General features: G+C 45.1%; 1 protein-coding gene across 5 annotated transcripts in view; it reads left to right on the top strand.

The window, feature by feature from the left end:
- MLIP (muscular LMNA interacting protein) overlaps window positions 1-19675 on the top strand; it is a 1527370-nt gene that overhangs the window by 1271512 nt on the left and 236183 nt on the right. For 4 of the 5 annotated variants that reach the window (XM_086926435.1, XM_086926437.1, XM_086926439.1 and 1 more), the window contains one exon: window positions 14943-14987. The exons of the other annotated variant lie outside the window; for it this stretch is intronic. In XM_086926435.1, coding sequence (XP_086782561.1) covers window positions 14943-14987 — 45 coding nt within the window. The remainder of the gene's footprint in view (window positions 1-14942; window positions 14988-19675) is intronic. 5 annotated transcript variants of the gene reach the window in all.

Below are 19675 nucleotides of genomic sequence, written 5' to 3' on the forward strand. Positions count from 1 at the left end.
CATTGAAGCGACTAAGGGGAAAAAAGGGTGGAAAAAAGAGGAAAGGAGGGTAGGAGCACTGTAACCTCTGTGTGGAAGTGCGAAGCGAAGAGTCACTCCTATCGGTCTGAAAGTGCAGTGTTGCTCAGAGTGACATGGCTGAGAAGATATGCTGCTACACTCAAGTATGAAACCGAGAGCCTAAACTGTGAGCTCATTGCTGTAAAGTGATGTGCTCTGGTCTTTGTAGCATACGTGTGCAAGTAGTGTTAGTAGGCGTTTATACCATACAGGGAGTGGGAAGCAATCTCCTGACGCTACCGTGTTTATACTATACCAGAAGCGGGAGGCGAAGTACTCACGCCTACTGGTGTGAAGACTCGGGGATCAAACGGAGTTGATTGCTGTAAAGTGATGGGCTCTGGGGGATTTATGGTACTAGCCGCTGTAGTATAACTGTGTAAGTAGTGCAAGTATAGGTTTATAGTATGTAGGGAGTACGTAGTAAACTACTTTCTCCTACTGGTCTGAAGACTCGGGGATTAAACTGTGAGCCTAAATCGTGAGCTCATTGCTGTGAAGTGATGTGCTTTGGGCAGTGTAGTATACCTGTGGAAGGTGTGTCAGTTTGCGTTTATATAATACAGGGAGTGGGAAGCGAACTACTCACCCCTACCGGTCTCAAGACTCTTGGATGAAAGCATGAGCTCATTGCTGTAAAGTCATGTGCTCTGTGTAGTGTTCCAATGTAAGTCATAGTAGAATGTTAGTATGTAATTCTACTCGAATGTAAGTATGTAATGTTAGAATGTAGGGCTGTCATGAGAGGAACGTTGGGGAGTTTGTACATGGTGCTGGGGAAGACGGTTGCCTTGCTGTCTGCTGCTATTGGAGGCTGTTTAAGCTGTCTTCTTTTCCTGCAATAAATCCACTTATCGGATCCACTGCTGTCTGTCTCTTCACTACATAAATTTGGCGATGAGCGGGAGAAGGCAAATAGAAGGCAGCACTCACCAATATTTCAAAGTTGCTTGCATTGTGCTGAAGACTCGTTTTCTTCGTGTAGCTGTTTCTACTCATGGGCTTAAACCAAAGAGAGGGACTCCCTATAACCCAAAGGGAAATAGAGCTCCAAATAACTGTTAGGTAAAGCAAAATTTTCCTTTTGGGAGGTAAAAGTAATTACCAATTCAGACACTCACTTCACTCAGTCAAGAAGCTCTCACTCAATTCTATATTACTCAGTCTCGGGACAGTTACAGAGACAAAGTAGAAGATTGTCAGCTATTTATACTGACTCCAGATTTAGCCCCCCGGTTAATATTTTGTTGGATTGGAACCACTGTATTATAGAGACAAGTAAAAGAATAAGATACATGGAAATATCGATCTTAATGCGCCCTGGCGAAGGAAGTTAGGACAAGATTCCTTTTCCGAAATGCGCGTCAGCGCTTCACTTTTGTTGTGTCATGTTGTATATATTTTATGTGTTTTTGTGAAGTCTCTATATTGTTTCAAATTGTTTTCTCTTGTATTTTGATTCAGTTGTTGAGAGTTTGTGAGATTGGTAAGACTGTGTGTCTGGACGAATTATGTGTTTTTTTCGATTGGGCCTTTATGTGTGATGTTCTTTTCTCTGGGGGTATTGTAAATAATATAAATAAATATATGTATATAGAATGTACATACAACATTGTTTCCACAAATAGGATTTTTTGTTTCTATGATGTTCTTACTTATCAGAAAACCTTTTAAATAAAAAAGAAAAGATGTTTTTTCAATAACTTCTGTTTTAGGACAATGTTATTATTTGAACTGATGTAGGATAGATTACCTAGATTTAAATGAATACTAGTGAGAGGTTCTGTTCGTGTTTTTGCCTTGTTCCCTGCCTCCCTCTCCGAGTATTAGTTTTCAGGGACCCTCTGTTGTAATTTTGTTGTTTCTACTCATCCCAGGATCATCAGCTCATTGAACTATGTCATTCAACCTCTGGTAGGATTTATATATTTAGAAGAGAGAGGAGGAAAACATTATATCACTTTAATAGAGCGGGTCCAGATGGTAAGAATTGAGATAAAAAAGTGGATTCTAACCCGTTCATTTAAATGAGGCCCCTGGTGGGTAATGTTCCATGGCCAATCTTATTATTATATTGCGGGATCTCTGTAGGACTGGGGATCTCAATGTCACATGTAAATTAGGAGCAGGAGGGCATAGAGACATTTCGCAGCCTAGGGGATCTCCACCTTCCTGGGTATTGTTTGCTAATTGTTCTGGGGGCTTCAAGGCCAACTGAAGTCCGGGGATTGCCACCCTCCAGGGCTTTATTTAAATATGCAGGGTGGGCCTCAGCAGTCTCTGAAGCCTCGGTGGTCCTAGGCAGTGCCTTATTGGTCCTGTAATCACATGGGCAGTACTCATGGTGTTATAAAGTGATACACGCATAGAACCCTTAAAGTTGTAGAATTACGCAGGTTTCATTTATGTAATAGTCTGTTGGTCTATATTTGGTAGGTGCATCACAAAATTACAAACGTTTTCCCCCATAACCTCCTATAAACAGACAATTTCCACAATAAACTAAAGTGTTGTCAGAAAAAGAAGACCTATACACTCACTTATTTATTGGGAAAAAAACCTTTATTAAAACAAAACAAATAAATGGAAACACAAGTTTATTAGAACAAACAGCAGTATAACAATAAATATGTGGGTGGCACTCCTCCGGAATCAGCGTACAAAACCTGCAAGACAAAAATGAAACATAAGTATCTGTGCCATGTGGAAGAGGAAAAGAAAGGTACTCCGAATGAAAGGAAGATAGTGAGAATGGGAGGGAGTGGTTGCAAAGGAGAGAGGGAGGGAGAGTCAAAAGAACAGAGGGAGATGTAGACAGAGCATCAGCCTACTGCACCCAGCCCTCAGTGTTTACCTCCCGTCACCCGTTGGCCTAGGACGCTGGGGTCCATGAGAAACATTGCGCTCCAGCATGCCCTTAAAATGAAACATATGAATGAGGCCAGAGATTACATTATTAGCTATGGGAGCATCTCTTGCCTGCACCTGTGCACCCATGGTGCAGCACCCCAGCACCTTTCCCGCACTGTGCTCAATTGTAGGTCCAGCGCACTGAGGCTTCACTGCTCACCTGCCACTATCGGTGTGTACAATGACGTGTTGGTGTAAAGTCAGAGTCCAGGGTACTTTAGTAGGGTGCGAGAGCAGGTGTCCGATTGGGGGCGGTGTCTTGATACCACGAAGGAAGGTGTCAGAATGCTGATGTCAGTGATGTCATGAGTGATGTCACTGACCATGTCATGAGTTATGTAATATGTGACATCATCAGCAGTGCATTGCACGCGCAAGTTATAGTGAGTCCAACTAACTATAACACGTGGGAATTTCAATGGTTTTATGCGAGTAAAATTTCCACCTAACTATAACTGGTGTGAAACCTATGTTTTTTTCAGTGAATATATATATATATAGTCTTTCTTTTCTTTTTAAAAAATAATTTTTTTTTTCACTGAAATGTAACAAAAACTACATACCCCATAATGCCGCATAATTCGCTAACTATGGGCCAGTATAAATACAAACACTGTAGAGGGACTAACCAACCGTGAACAAGGCCGTGTAAGGCTGAAACGCGTTGGTGGGGTGAAATGTCTTGAAATAAATAAGGCTTAACAAAGATATCCTGATTGTGCCGCCTCCTTTGTTATCCAAAAATATATATTTATATATATATATATATATGAACACAGGTTTCCACAAACAGCAAACTGACTCAAATCCAGCCGCAGTACCGCCAGGAAACAGGAGACCCAGATTTCTGTGAGTGATTTTTATTCCGCAACAGACAGCATAACGTTTCGGCCTACCAGAGGCCTTGGTCACATGGCGCCTTAGGGGGCGGCGGCAGAATTTTAAATTGAAAGTGCTAGTGAATGCAACATTTTCATTGGGTGTCATTAGGATGCACAATAAACATAGTAAAAATACTGAAATTTTTCCTTTTCAACGGGCAAAAAGTATTGGGATAAATCCCCATAACGGTAATATTTCAAATAAAGGACAAACTGTCATGAATCAAACTGCAACTTTTGTAAATTGGCACATGCCCAAACTAAATTCAGTTACATAAAGTAACATAGATTAGTGCAAAAATAGCAGAATAAATAATTTAGCTATAAATATATAATATATTTATAAAATATATAAAAAATACAAAAAATACATGGCATGTCCTAAAAAACTGGCCTAAAATCCAATTCTTTATATATAAAAGGATGAATTAAAATCAATACTGTTAAGATGTACACAATATCTAGTTGAATATTAAATGTTAAAGCAGTCAACCAACATCTCATCCAGTGGCCATCACGCAATGATTCAACCAGAAAAATACATTATGTGTATGCCCGGTTTTGCAGCTTTGCATCCTATATTATGACACCAGAATAAATAAGTAAGTGAAAAAATAAAGTGCAAATAGTGTCTCGATGATGTGTGCAGTAAAAGGTAGGGTATGTGATCAATGAAATACATCATCTTTAAAAACACCTACCAAATACTAGTTACATTTTTTTGGGTAAAATTTCTTTTTTTGTCAAATTAAAACTATGTTGAAACATAGATTTAAAAAAATACATAGATTTGTGTTTGCGAATGGGATGTTATTCAGACTGGTCCCAGTCTGCCATCCAAACACAGATAGTGGCGATTTTTTCAGTTATACAGATGGTTTAAACACAAAAACAACCAGAATCTTGCAGCAAAAATAGATGGTATTACATAAATTTCATTTGCTTGCAAGATAGTGTTGAAAGATGACGGTAATACCATAAACCACACAACATTCAGATTACTCAATGGCATGTTTATGGAATTTTTTACCCTAGAGACAGGTATAAAAATCTTCTGAGGCATTAAGTCCCTGAGGTGCTTTGCTATCCAACATCAAGATGTAACTTGTTTCTAAAGCTCTGAGTGCAGCATCCCTATCACATCCTCTTCTTAGGGGGCCCACTGAGTCAATGGCATAGTACTTCTGGAGAGAACTGTTGTTGTTGTGATGTTCCTTGAAGTGTCTAGCCACTGGGTAATTAGAATCATTGGTATTGACAGCCCTCAAGTGTTGGAGTACACATTTGTGGACTTGCAACCTAGAGCTGCCCACATATCTTAAGCCACACGGGCACTCCAACACATATACTGCAAATTCACTCTTGCAGGTTAGTTTTTTGTTGATTTTGCATGGGACTACTGAGAAAGGGGTGAGATATTCCGTTCTATTTACCCCATGCTAACAAGCTTTACATGTAGAGCATTTCCTGAAACCTCTACTGCTTGCCAGCCAATCCTTAGGTGGTTCCAGTTCTGGGCTAGATTTAATCAAAGCATCCTGTAAGGAATAAGCCCTTCTGTAAGTAATTGCTGGCTTTCTCGGCATTAGTTCACCAATCACGGGATCACATCTCACCAGATCCCAATGTTTATTCACTATCTTTCTTAGTGCCCCATGTTGGCTATTGAATGACCATATTAGTCTGATAGGTTGCTGCGTAGACATAGGAGTTGGACACTAGGATTTTTTATGTAACAGTGCTGTTGCACGAGGAAGGGCATTGGCTTTGCGTATGGCAGCTGCCAATATGTTCTCGCTATACCCTCTAGCCAGAAACCTTTGTTTACTGGCATGTTGTGCTGCTTGCACTGTGCCTCGGTACTGCAAACCCTTCTGATCCTGAGCATTTCCCCATAAGGGATGCTCCTTATCAGATGCGGAGGATGGTGACTCTTGGCGTGCAATACCGTGTTCCCTGCAGTAGGTTTCCCAAATAATGCTGTTTCCAGGCAGCCATTGGTAATCTCAATTGAGACATCCAGGAAAGTTGCTTGGCATGCACTTATGTTGGAAGTAAATGCCAAATTCTAGTTGTTAATGTTTAACTTCTCAATGAAAGTTTCTGCCTGTACTTGTGTACCATTCCAGTTCAGAAATACATCGTCGATGTATCTATACCATCGTACGATGTGATCTCTGCAAATTGCTGAGTGTTCACCAAAGAGGACCTGTCTCTCCCAGTATATAGCATGTATATAGTATATAGCATATGTTTCTGGATACTGCCCCTTCTCAGCTCACCAATGATCCAGTGTAGGCCACACAGAAAGATGGCATGCATGACATTTTTTTTTTAACATGGCAAGTTTTTATTCCGTTTTTTTTCTGCATAGTGCAAGAGCCTGTGAACCGGAAAAGCAGCATATACTATACAAATATCACCTCACCTTTAATGTAACACCTTAATGAGAAGGAGAGATTCCCTAGCAATCAACACTGCATTCCTCCTTAGATAACACTTAAGGAATAACTTAAAGCAAACATGTTCATGGTATATGCAGAGATAAATCATCCTTTCCATTATTGCCAGATAATGTTGTTGTGAGAAAATGGGTTGTTTTAATTTAGAAGGAGGTGCCTCTATCAATTCAATAAATCAATTTTGGTTAGATCAAACACAGTCCTGAAAGAAGCTCTACTCAACCCTGAGAGAATCTCTACTCAACCCCAGGTAGACATGGTACAAGCAGCGGGTAATCCTCAGAGAAGTAAGTGCTATTTTTAAGCAATGCCAAAAGTTCTGCATTAAAGCAGAACTTTAAACGTAAAAAAAATCACTAATAATTTAGAAAAGTATAGAAATCTTTAACAAGCAAATAGAAATCAAGATATTTAAAATAAATTAAACCAATCGGAAGATAATGGTACTCATTTTTTAAGCTGTAAGACAAAAAGTGCCTAGAAAATGTGAAAAAGACACTAGGGAAAAACCACAGTTTGTTGTGGACCAGAACCTGGGTGCAACTGCAGATCAGCTGAGATGGACTGGAGCTCGAATACTCCAAGAGGGTTGCCCTGGTTATAGGTATTAACTGAGCACTAGTCTCTAACTACTGGGAAGGCTTGTTCTGATCAGTCCCGCAGCTCCTAGGTCATCAGGGTAGGTTTTTGGGCACCAGGTCTCTCTCCTGCCAGGACTTCTAAAGGGTATTATCTTCTTTAGTCATCTGGACGTTCTTGAAGTCAGGAGACCTGTGTTTTGAGTCCCTACAACAGGTAAGCAGGAGGTTAACTTCTTGCTTACCTGTGTGCCAGCAGAGTTCATGAATCCTCAATACTTGACCCCCTGAGCCCTTGTGTGAGTCATTTTCTTCCAACAGGAGTCCATTTTCTTCTTTCAGCAGGGGCTTCTTCTTCAGATGGAGTCTTTAGGGTCCAGGCATGTTTGAGGGGGCTGTGGTAGAGGTACCACTGATTTATCCTGTGCACTAGACATTGATTGAAGAAATTCTACCATGCAATAGTGTTTTGTCCCAATCTACCCAGCAACCTATGCAGTGCTTCTTCTTTGCCATCCTGTAAAATTACCCAGAAGCATTCATGCGGCCATCAGACAAGTCTGTCTTCAGCTAGAAAGCCACTGCTAAATGTAGGTAGGGTCTCCTGCCTGACAATGGCAACATGGGATTTGCTTACTACTATGACTAAATCCTACCTGTCTAGGAGGCTCCTGGGAGCCTCCTAGAAATTAATATGGATACTCCTCACTGGCATCTTCAAGTCATAAGAGGTTGTGCTAAAGCTATCATTTGTTCTGCAACTGATCCCATCACCCAATTCCTGCTATGTGGTACAACTTAACACCAATTGCCCTTTTTTGGACTTAGAGGCAAGCCATTGTCCTTTGAGCCATGGTCATTAACTTTCCCAGCCAAGGATGAGCAGTCAAGCTCTGGAGGTGTGACAAGTAGAAGAACAGGGTTTAACTCCTTAGCTGCTGAGGTAATTTTCCTGCTGTGCTGGGGGGCGCGCGCACAGCGCCCCGGTGCTCATGACGAGCTGAGCTCGTCACTGCCACACCCGTTTCAATAGAACGCTCAGCACTGCAGGGGAATTAGCCCAGCGTGCGAGCGTTCTAATGGCCATGACGAGCTGAGCTCGTCATCAGCACACAAGCACCGTGGCTGATGACGAGCTCAGCTCGTAATCAGGATGGGAGGGGTTAAAGCAGTTCAGTCTCATACAGCTCGAAGTACATTTTGATAAATTTACATTTCTGTTTAAGTTGTCAAAATGTGATTTCACCATTAAATAACATTTTGAAATCAGGATATAACGTTAAAACATTTTTCTATAGAGAATTAGGATTGCAACTCCTTTATAGCATATTTGGGGAAAAGGAAAGAAAGGCTACAAAGCAAACCAGCTTTTGCCTTTACTGGGAGGTCACATTAGCCCTAATAGGTAGTGTGGGCTATTTTTACATAGTCTAGAAACTATAGAGCCACCCAATTATCCCCCAGGAACTGGGTATTTTCAATAACAAAATTCTGATGCCCCTAAAGGAATTATTCAGTTGAATTCTTTTTCTGATAATGTCACAATTGTGATCAATATTTTATAAGCAGGAGAAACAGTTAACGGAATCAGACGATCAACTGTATCAAAACACAAGTATTTTATTCTCGTGATTTCATTTATATTATTATACTTTTTCTTTTTCTTTATGGCAACGACAAAACTGAGAGAATTACATTTGGTTACAGTCTTGCAACATCACCATTTGCCAAAAACAATGGATTTCTCAAATACCATAGTATGCGACACAGTCACAAATGATATGACAATTTTTGTGTATTCAAATTACAACAAAATAAGCAAAAATGGTGATATTATGTAGTTGCACATATATGTCTTTCCCCCATTAGACATATATGTGCAACTACATCGTCCTGATGATGGTCCTAAGGATCTTCTTGACCAAAGGGAGGACCGAAACGTCGACATAATATCACCATTTTTGCTTATTTTGTTGTAATTTGAATACACAAAAATTGTCATATCATTTGTGACTGTGTCGCATACTATGGTATTTGAGAAATCCATTGTTTTTGGCAAATGGTGATGTTGCAAGACTGTAACCAAATGTAATTCTCTCAGTTTTGTCGTTGCCATAAAGAAAAAGAAAAAGTATAATAATATAAATGAAATCACGAGAATAAAATACTTGTGTTTTGATACAGTTGATCGTCTGATTCCGTTAACTGTTTCTCCTGCTTATAAAATATTGATCACGATTGTGACATTATCAGAAAAAGAATTCAACTGAATAATTCCTTTAGGGGCATCAGAATTTTGTTATTTTTACATAGTAGCACCCTCCCTGTACACGTACATGTCACCATTTAGGGATGACTTAAGAACATATAAAAATAGACCTCTCATACATGGCAATGGCACTTTTTCCTGCTATGTTTCAATGCACTGTATTTAAACAACAGCCTAGCCAGAGCACATTGATACTTCTGGCAGGCATTTATTTGATCACATATGTGGGTTGTATCTGTCTGCACTGCAGCCCACAAATGACATTCAACTTGCCTGGCCATATGCACATTTTAGATACCATTTACAATGGAGCTTTAAAATAGACCAAATGGACAGTTAAAAGTGCCCAGAATCCTAAGCCCAACAAAAAGATGGTCAGAAAAAGAGGAAAATGCAGGCAAAATGTTTGGGGTAACCCTGCAAATAGGGACATTTCCAAAATTTTCATATATACCTGGGCTTCTATGGGAATTTACAAGGGCATATTATCAAGCCCATTATCGCCACTTTAGCAGCAGTTTCCTGCCGATAAAAGCGGTGATAATGTATTGCCCTTTCTTGATAATATGGCCCTTAGTTTTTGGTTGATTGTTGAATTAGATATTACAAGATGGCCGCCTCGCTTGTATAGCTAAGCAGTTATGTTATGTTATGTTATGTTATACAAAGGTTTTATATAGCGTGCGGCTACTCAAAAGAGTGTCCCGACGCTTTGAATTGCACACTAATCTCATAACACAACAGGGAAAGTAAACAAAAACAGAGGAAAAGGAAACCTAATAGGGCCCGAAACTAAGAGGTGAAAAGCCAGGTTTTAAGCCCCTTCCTAAAGGCCAACAAGTTAGGAGTGCTGCGCAGGGACACAGGCAGTTTGTTCCACAACTGAGGCGCTAGTAATTTAAAAGAGCGGCCACCGATGCGAGCTCTCTTCACGCGGGGCACTGCAGCAAGAGACAAGGCTTCAGACCTAAGCGACCTGGCAGGAAGGTAAAAGGACAGCCTTTTCTGAAGATATTTAGCTCCGGAGGCGTGCAAGGCTTTGTGTGCCAGGGTGAGAGTCTTAAAAATTATCCGCTTCCGGACAGGTAGCCAGTGCAGAGCCTCCAGGAGGCCCGAGGCTCTGGCATGGCGAGATAGTCCAAAGATGGCACGTGCCGCCGAATTCTGGACAACCTGTAACCGTTGGACCAGGTATTCTGGCAGGCCGAGATAGAGGACGTTGGAATAGTCTATTCTCGAGCCTATAATCGCCTGCACCGTGATCTTCCTGTGTTCCTCCGATAGCAGGGGAAGGAACTTGCGAAGCATCCGGAGTAGGCCAAAGCAGGTGCCAGTGAGACCGATTACCTGCGAGCGTAGTGTGAGGCCATTGTCGATCTTAATCCCAAGGTTTTTAGCCACCTGGGACGAACTTGCTGGTGGAAACATGTTCTCAGGCCACCACACTTTCCAGTCCGGGTCCGAACTGCACCCAAAAAAGAGGACCTCGGATTTATCCGAGTTGCACTTGAGGCTGTTATGATGGAACCACTGAAACACAGCCTCAAGGCAACCCTGGATCCTACCTCCATCGAAGTCCGCACCCCTCTCACAGGTGAAGAGGAGCTGGGTGTCATCGGCGTAGGAAACGATCTGGGCCCTGAAGGACTCCGCCAGTGCCGCCAGAGGGGTCATGAAGATGTTAAATAGAGTTGGGCTCAGAACAGAGCCCTGGGGAACTCCGACATCCAATGGCGACATCTCGGCGGAGCAACCAGAAGCCCAGACCGTTTGTCGACGGCCTGCCAGGAAAGATCGAAACCACTGGAGCACCGTCCCTCGAAGACCAATCTCTGAGAGTCTAGCAAGCAGACCCTCATGAGGGACGGTGTCAAAGGCCGCCGACAGATCTAACATCACCAGCATCGCTCTCCCGCCCGAATCCAGCACCTCCTTTATCGCCTCCGAGACTTCCAGGAGAGCTGTTTCGGTGCTAAGATTGGCGCGGAAACCCGACCGGGTAGGGTGCAGTAGGTCGTGGGACTCCAGGTAATCGGCAAGCACCTTATGCACGTGCTTTTCAATGACCTTCGCAAAAGCCGGCAGGAGCGAGATAGGTCTGTAATTCGCTAACACCTCCACATCCAGACCAGGCTTTTTGAGCAGGGGAATAATCATAGCCTGCTTCCAGGACTGGGGAACCACACCCTGTGCAAGAGAACAGTTCAACAGGGGGTTCACGAGTGGATTAATGACAGCTGCCATTTTAGCCAGAAATTTTGCGGGGCAGGCATCCCGAGGGGAACCTGACTTAAGCCCAGCCATCAGGTCAAATGAAGCTGTCAGCGAGAGAGGAGGGAAAGCTGCCAAGGCCACATCTGCGTTAGGTCGGGTAACAGCGGCATTCTCCACCCGACCTGGCATCTCAGGCTCCAGCACAAGGAAAGAGTCCTGGATCCGCTGGATCTTAGAGGTGAAAAAGTCCGCAATCGCCCTGACCCAAGGCGCAGGAGGGGGGGTCTGGGTAGGTGCTGCGCGAGAAGCAGTGTGGGTGGAAGATGTTCAGTAGCAAAGTTCTTCACATTGGGGCTATAAGCAGTCCATGGTTGAAGTGTACTAATAGCTCAAGCTCACCTTTGTATTATGCATATTATGTAACTGCAGTGCAGCTATTTGAGATTTACTGCTACACATTCACATCATTTATGAGATCATGGTCACCAACAATTGCCGAAATGTTATGTGAATGAGTTAATTGTGGATAAAAATGAAGAAATAGCAGCTGTTGCTATAGAGTTTCTGTTGAGTCAGCAGTATGACTGCAGCACCTTAGTCTGTCACTAGGCGACTCCTTGTAGCACCACAGGAAAAGCTACAAATATTTACTGCTACAAAACCCCTTTCTTCGTCTCTGCTTTTTGGCACTGGATGATTCCAAGTCTTGCAAAAATGTTCTTCCATTCTGCTCACAATAGTGATAGCCTATCTTTCTTGTTTTTTGTGAAGAATGATTACATTAATCTCAGCCTCTGATAATTACTCAGGCTGTATCCGAATTGATCTTTGTTTTACTCACCTACTCACCACGCCACTTCAGATTAGACCCAGCTGTCTGCAAAACAGCCTTGGGCATGCTCTAATAAGAACAATCAAACCCAAACTGTCATCTCAATTCATTGAATTGGAACACAAGCAACCTAGGACCAGTGTCACCCTGCTTGAGTCTCATCAATTGGGTGCAGGTTGGTTCCAGTTGCATAGTGAGCATGTAGCCCACTCCTGAGCATGGCAGTCTCACTTAGGGAATCACAGTAAAAAAAAACGGTGATGAAAAGAATGTTTTGAAATAATATCAGCCACTGGTAATCCCCCAGAGCTGTATTCCAGTCCATTATCATTTTGCTCACCATGTGCCCCACATTTTCCCCAGCTATTTGCAAAGCAGACTTGGTCCTGCTCCAACAGAAACAGTCCAATGTCCATAGACCTATCCTATCTTTTTATGTGCAGGCTTCCCAGCTCTGGCTGCAGAATCTCCACAGTTACAAATTAACGTTTAAATTGCAGTTTGTGAATTTCCCAAAAACCGTAAACTTACACAAAAATGTAAATTTACCTTTGTGAATCAGACCCTTTGAGTTTCACTTTACACCAATGGTCTTAAAACATTTTAATGCCTGCCCTCTCATACAGCAAAAATAATCTACCCCTTCTAGAATGAAAAACATATTTTTACACCATTAATCCATAAACATATCAATATATTTAACCAAAGATTGCAGTTATGTTTGATTATGCCTTTAAAAATGCAATCTGTACTTGTTTATTCTTTTGTTGCATAAAACTTCAATAAAACATTTTGAACTCAAAATACAGTGACTGCCAACCTATTTTTTGGCAGCCAATGTAAACGTATCTCCAGAGTGATCCTTAATTAAAGTAAGAGGAGGTAGTTTTGAGGGTGACATGCCCCATACCAGATATGACAGATATTGCTAGCCAGAACATGATGACAAGAGTTATTGATAATGGCCTATTACAGAGTAGCTCCCTGACACTGCTTATTCTTTCTTTCACTACAAACACAAAGCTGTTTTCAGCCTGGTGCATGTCTCTGTTTCCCCATGGGCATGATACATGCTAGTTTGGGCCAGAGCCTTCCCTCCTCTGACATCAGCTAAAATTCTCTCCAGTTTAAAGATATCTGCTGTACACTGTCACTTCGATGCGCACATTAAGGCGCGTGGATCAAGGTCGACTTTCTCTGAGAAATACAGCTAACGGATTGCACCACCTATGCTTCTGTGCACTTTTTTATTTTCAGTTTACACTCTGTGATCTGTCTAATTGCACAAGAAAAGTGTGAACCTTTTCCACCTCGCTAGTATAATGTGTCAATATATACGGATTACAAGTCACTGTGTTTTAAATCACATTTTTGCAGATTTGCAGAGGGGTCTAAATGAATTTATAGAATTTTGTGTCACTCAGGGTCTACAAATAAACGTCTTAAAACCAAAATAAAGTTTGTATTCAAATGAGCAAACATATGTAATTATACTTGGGATGTGAGAAATATCAAGTTAGAAGTCATTACTCAATGTGTTTTAATTGGAATGTCAGTATAATTTCTCAGAAATCCTTTTGTTTAGTTTTTTTATGTCTGTAAACCGTAGATTCTTAATCTCCTTAAAATAGATTATGAAAATGTGATGTAATTAAACTGTAATATGTGCCTGAAACCATCCCAGACATTACAGTGAAATAAGGAAACCATTGTTGGCACTATGAAGCTGCCCTTCTATTCAGTGCATTAGACTTGAGTTAGGTTTAATCAGAGTTTGTTGATGCAGGAGTGTTCGAAGCTCGTGAAAACGTGGTCTGGCATAAAGATTACAATGATGATGTCACTGATGCCCTAACTGCTAAGGGATTGGATGATGATGCCAATTAAAATGATGCAGATTTACTTCTCCACCATTATTATGCAAATCGTTATCGAGTCCTAATCCGTTTTGAAAACAGTGGTAAAATATTTGGAAACTGAGTATGACTATTTCAGGTCTAATTGTTAAAAAATATATGGAATATCGCTTGCATGTTCATCTTTGGATATGGCAAAGATCGATTTTTTTTATAATCCCGATTAATCATGACATGTAGAAATTATTTTCTTAAATTGCACACTGGGAGTTGTCATCTTTTATAAGTGCATCTAGAATGCTGAAATAGCGTTTTATAGTCTAAAAAAGTCATAAACTGCGTGTCCACATGGATACAGTGTCTTGATAATGCTCTATTTGTTTATACTCTTTGATGAACATTATAAGGAAATATCTATCAGAAATATTAGAAACACCAAAGTAACAATTGGTTTAGTAATTCGACCCAAAATGACGTCTGATATATAGTAAGGTTTGAACATTTCTACTGTTTTGTCAAGTTGTATAGCTTTTGATGCATTTTTATATTTTATTTCCATGGTATATTGTTTAATATGAATCTATTTTATGTATTTGTTGGCCTTTTGTGAAGGCCTGCATCAATTCTAAATATAATCAAAGTTGGTGGCAACATTTAACTGGATAATCTTTAATAAGGTGCACGGTTAGCTCGGAAGATTAATAAAAATAAATAAAATCTCCAGAAATCTAAAGATTAAATAGTGGGCCCAATGGCATTTTGTCCGTCCCAACCCACGTAGCAGTCAGTTTAAAAAATGCTTGATAACATTTAAATTGGTCATTCGGCTTCCATGGTGCTGGCGCATTAACTGTTCTAATTTATCTCATCCGAATTGTAGATGACTTCGTCTCTTCCAAGAACAGTGGGCCGTGAAACCAAATATGTAAGTTTTTGCTCAACAATTGTTGTTTTGTTTAGCGTCAAGAAGACACTCTCAGTTAGGGTGTTTCACCTGTTGGATACACATTAACCGGATTCTTCTACGATTTATCAAAACACAGAAAAGTGTACCTTAGCTTTCCTGAGTAAAGATATGAAGTCATGTGACCGCTCGTAATCAATGCAACCACAGTCTTGTGACTTGGAGTTTATCTTCCAATGTCCAGCCATATGGATATGGATCTCACTACTATCTAGTCCAAGTAAACTTGCTTATGTGGCCCAGGGCATAAGTCCTTAAAAAAGAAGTGGGGGGATGCTGACGTCACGACAGGAAGTGATGTCACAAACGGTGGCTTGCACCATCTCCCCTCGCTCACCCCTTAGATGCGATTGCATCAGAGAAGCCAGCGCGTGAGCAGCGTTCTGAATGGACTCCGATCTCGCCCCAGAGAGACCAAAAAGTGAATGTGTGGCTCCATTTGCTCCAGTTATCAAGCTCCCGGTCAAATAAGTGGGGGGACGCCGTCCACCCGCGTGGTACCCCGACTCGAGCCCTGATGTGGCCGCTCATATAGATTGGTAATGAATATTCCTGTGAGAGTAATACTTACAAGAATCTGCTGTTGAAATTCCCCCGCCATACCATCCACGTACAGGAGTACATTACAGCAATCCATTTTTATACCCAAAGCAGTTTTTGTTCTACATAGAACTGAAAAGTTTTTCCATTATAACAAACTCAAAATCTGGCCCTGGACATCAGTCTGACACTTCTGCAACAGAGGCCTGGTGTACTCGCAATAGCAAAAAGTGGTTGGAAATTGAGCATCAGCTTTTTACAAATCAATCAATCAATCAATCAAAGACATTTATAGAGCGCGCTACCTACCCGTAGGGTCTCGAGGCGCTTGGGGGGGGGGGGGTGCCGCTACTGCTCGAACAGCCAGGTCTTGAGCTTCTTCCTGAAGGAGAGGTGGTCTTGGGTCAGGCGCAGGTCGGCCGGGAGGGAGTTCCAGGTCTTGGCGGCCAGGTAGGAGAAGGACCTTCCTCCTGAAGTGGCTCTGCGGATGCGTGGGACAGCGGCGAGGGCGTGGCTGGCAGAACGGAGGTGGCGTTTGGGAGCGTAGAAGTTGATTCGGTTGTTGAGGTAGCTCGGGCCTTGGTCGTGGAGAGCTTTGTGTGAGTGGGTAAGGAGGCGAAAGGTGATTCTCTTGTTGACCGGGAGCCAGTGCAGGTCTCTTAGGTGTCCGGAGATGTGGCTGTGTCGTGGGATGTCGAGGATGAGTCTGGCTGAGGCGTTCTGGATGGCTGGAGCCTCTTCTGGATCTTGGCGGTGGTTCCGGCGTAGAGTGCGTTGCCGTAGTCCAGTCGGCTGGTGACGAGGGCCTGGGTGACGGTCTTCCTGGTCTCTGTGGGGATCCACCAGAAGATCTTCCGCAGCATGCGCAGGATGTTGATGCATGACGAGGAGACGGCGTTGACTTGCCTGGTCATGGAGAGGGAGGAGTCCAAGATGAAACCCAGGTTGCGTGCGTGGTCCGTCGGTTCGGGTGCGGTGCCCAGGGCGGGGGGCCACCAGGAGTCGTCCCAGGCGGAGGGCGAGGAGCCCAGGATGAGGACCTCCGTCTTATCTGTGTTCAGCTTCAGGTGGCTCGTCGTCATCCACTCGGCTACCTCTCTCATCCCTTCGTGCAGGTTGGCTCTGGCGGTGGCGGGGTCGTTGGTCAGGGAGAGGATCAGCTGGGTGTCGTCGGCGTAGGAGATTATGTTGAGGTTATGTTGGCGTGCGATGGCCGCGAGGGGGCTCATGTAGACGTTGAAGAGAGTCGGGCTCAGTGAGGATCCTTGAGGGACGCCGCAGATGACTTTGGTGGCCTCTGACTTGTACGGTGGTAGGCGGACTCTTTGTGTTCTTCCGTCGAGAAAGGAGACGATCCATTCCAGCGCCTTCTCCTGGATTCCGACGTTGCTGAGGCGCTGCACTAGGGTGCGGTGGCAGACCGTGTCGAAAGCCGCCGAGAGGTCTAGGAGGATGAGGGCCGCTGTTTCCCCGTTGTCCATCAGGGCTCGGATGTCGTCGGTGGCGGCGATGAGGGCGGTCTCGGTGCTGTGGTTGGCGCGGAAACTGGACTGCGATGGGTCGAGGGATCCATTCGTCTCGAGGAAGGCGGCCAGCTGTTTGTTGACGGTCTTCTCGATGACTTTGGCTGGAAACGGGAGGAGCGAGATGGGGCGGTAATTCTTGAGTTCGGTGGGGTCTGCTGTAGGTTTCTTCAGTAGAGCGCTGAGTTCGGCGTGCTTCCAGCTCTCGGGGAAGGTGGCGGTGTCGAATGAGGTGTTGATGATGTCCCGCAGGTGGGGTGCGATGACAACGTCGGCTTTGTTGAAGACGTGGTGAGGGCAGGGGTCGGTTGGAGATCCGGAGTGAACGGAGTTCATCGTGTGGACGGTGTCTTCGGTGTTGACCGGGGTCCAGGCGCGGAGGGTGGTGGTGGGTGGAGGTCCTGTGGTCGTGGCATGCGTCGGTTGAGTGCTGAAGCTGTCGTGTATGTCCGCGATCTTGTTGTGGAAGTAGGAAGCGAGGGAGTTGCAGAGGTCTTGCGAAGGGGTGATGTCGTTGTTTCCGGCGTTGGGGTTGGAGAGCTCTTTCACGATGTTGAAGAGTTCCTTGCAGTTGTGTGCGTTGTTGTCTAGTCGGTTTTTGAAAGCCGTTTTCTTGGCGATGCGGATCAGTTGGTGGTGTTTCCGGGTGGCGAGCTTGAGGGTGGTCCTGTTGTCCGGCGTGGGTTCCCTTCTCCAGGCTTTCTCGAGGGTTCGGCAGTTCTTCTTGGAGCTCTTGAGTTCGTCGGTGAACCATGGGGCTCTCTTACTGCCGGGTCTGCTGGGCGGGGTCCTCAGTGGGGCGAGTTCGTCTGCGCAGTTGCTAATCCACTTCGTGAGGTTGTCGGCGGCCTGGCTGGGGTTCGCTGAGCTGGCCGGAGGGTGCTGGCTCAGGGAGGCGGTGAGCTGGTCGGCTGTGATCTTGTTCCAGCTTCTTCGGGCAACCTGTTGCTGGTGGTGGTGGGTCGTCGTTCTTCTGAAGGTGAAGTGGATGCATCTGTGGTCTGTCCAGTGGAGTTCTGTGGCGTGGCTGAAGGCGATGTCTCTGCTGGATGCGAAGATGGCGTCGAGTGTGTGTCCGGCGAGGTGGGTGGGGGTGGACACCAGCTGCTTGAGTCCAAGGTTGGCGAGGTTGTCGAGCAGGGTGCTGGTGTTGCAGTCGTTGTTGTTCTCCAGGTGGAAGTTGAAGTCCCCCAGGAGGATGTAGTCAGCGGAGGGGAGGGCGTGCGGGCTGACGAAGTCGGCGATGTCCTCGCTGAATTGAGTGCGTGGTGCCGGAGGTCGTTAGATCAGGGTGCCTCTGAGGGTGGTCTTCGGGTCGGTGTGGATCTGGAAGTGCAGGTGTTCGGCGGAGGGTGGGGTGTTGTCGGTGCTGGTCGTGATGCGGATGGTGTTCTTGTGGATGATGGCGATGCCTCCTCCCACCTGGTTGGTGTTGCGGTCCTTCCGGGTGATCTTGTAACCTTCTGGGATGGCGATGGCGATGTCGGGCGCTGAGGAGGCGTTCATCCAGGTCTCCGTGATGAAGGCAACGTCAGGGGCTGTGGTGTCGAGGAGGTTCCAGAGTTCGATGGCGTGTCTGTGGACGGAGCGGGTGTTGAGCAGGATGCACTTGAGGTGTTTGCTGCTGGTGTTCGGCTTGGCGGGTGCTGGTGTCGGGCAGGTCCTGATGCAGGTGAACTTGCAGGTGTTGCAGCTGAAGGGTCCGTGGATGCGTCGTGGGGTGGCTCGGCAGCATTCCGGGACTCGGCCGGTGTTGAGTGCGGTGAGGGTGGCGGTGGTGTACGTCAGGCGGGTGGGCTGGGGTCCTCGAGGGCCAGGGGTCCTGGCACTGGGCGCGGTCCAGGCGCGGACGGGCGGAGACGGGCTTACCTTTGGCGCGCCTTCGGCGCACAATCGGCGCGCCCGCTGCGCGTGACCGCTGCGCATTCGCACGGTCGCCATTTAAGGCGAAGTGCGCGGGTGGGCGGAGCAGCTGGGAGGCGGGAGCGGGGAGGGAACAGAAGTAAAAAAGGGGCAGGGGTCGGCGGTGGTAGCGGGAGCGGGAAGCGGGGAGGGAAGGTGGAGGGCGTCGAGGTAGGCGGGCAAACAGGAAGGAAAACACTAACACGGGCAAAAAAAGATTAAAACCAGGCACAGAAGGAGAACACAACGCTTAACACGGGCACAAAATATAATAGGAAAAAAACAGGCACAAAGCCGAGACAACCGGCAGCGAGGCAGGCAGCGAGGCAGAGGGCAAGGCGATGGGGCACATGCAGCAGCTGTTGGCCGTGCGGCGCGGGGGTATCCCACAAGTGGGTCACACTCACCTGCGTCGCACGGTCGCCATTTAAGGCCAAGTGCGCGGGTGGGCGGAGGAGCTGGGAGGCGGGAGCGTGGAGGGAACAGAAGGAAAAAAGGGGCGGGGTCGGCGGTGGTGGCGGGAGCGGGGAGCGGGGAGGGAAGGTGGAGGGCGTCGAGGTAGGCGGGCAAACAGGAAGGACAGCACTAACACGGGCAAAAAAAAAAAAAAATCACATTTGATGCTGTGAACCGACCTATGTGAGATTAGGTCGGTTTGAAAATTCATCATTTAGGGTAGGTAGA

Source organism: Lissotriton vulgaris, chromosome 6 (genome assembly GCF_964263255.1).
Source record: "Lissotriton vulgaris chromosome 6, aLisVul1.2, whole genome shotgun sequence".
NCBI lineage: Eukaryota > Metazoa > Chordata > Amphibia > Caudata > Salamandridae > Lissotriton > Lissotriton vulgaris.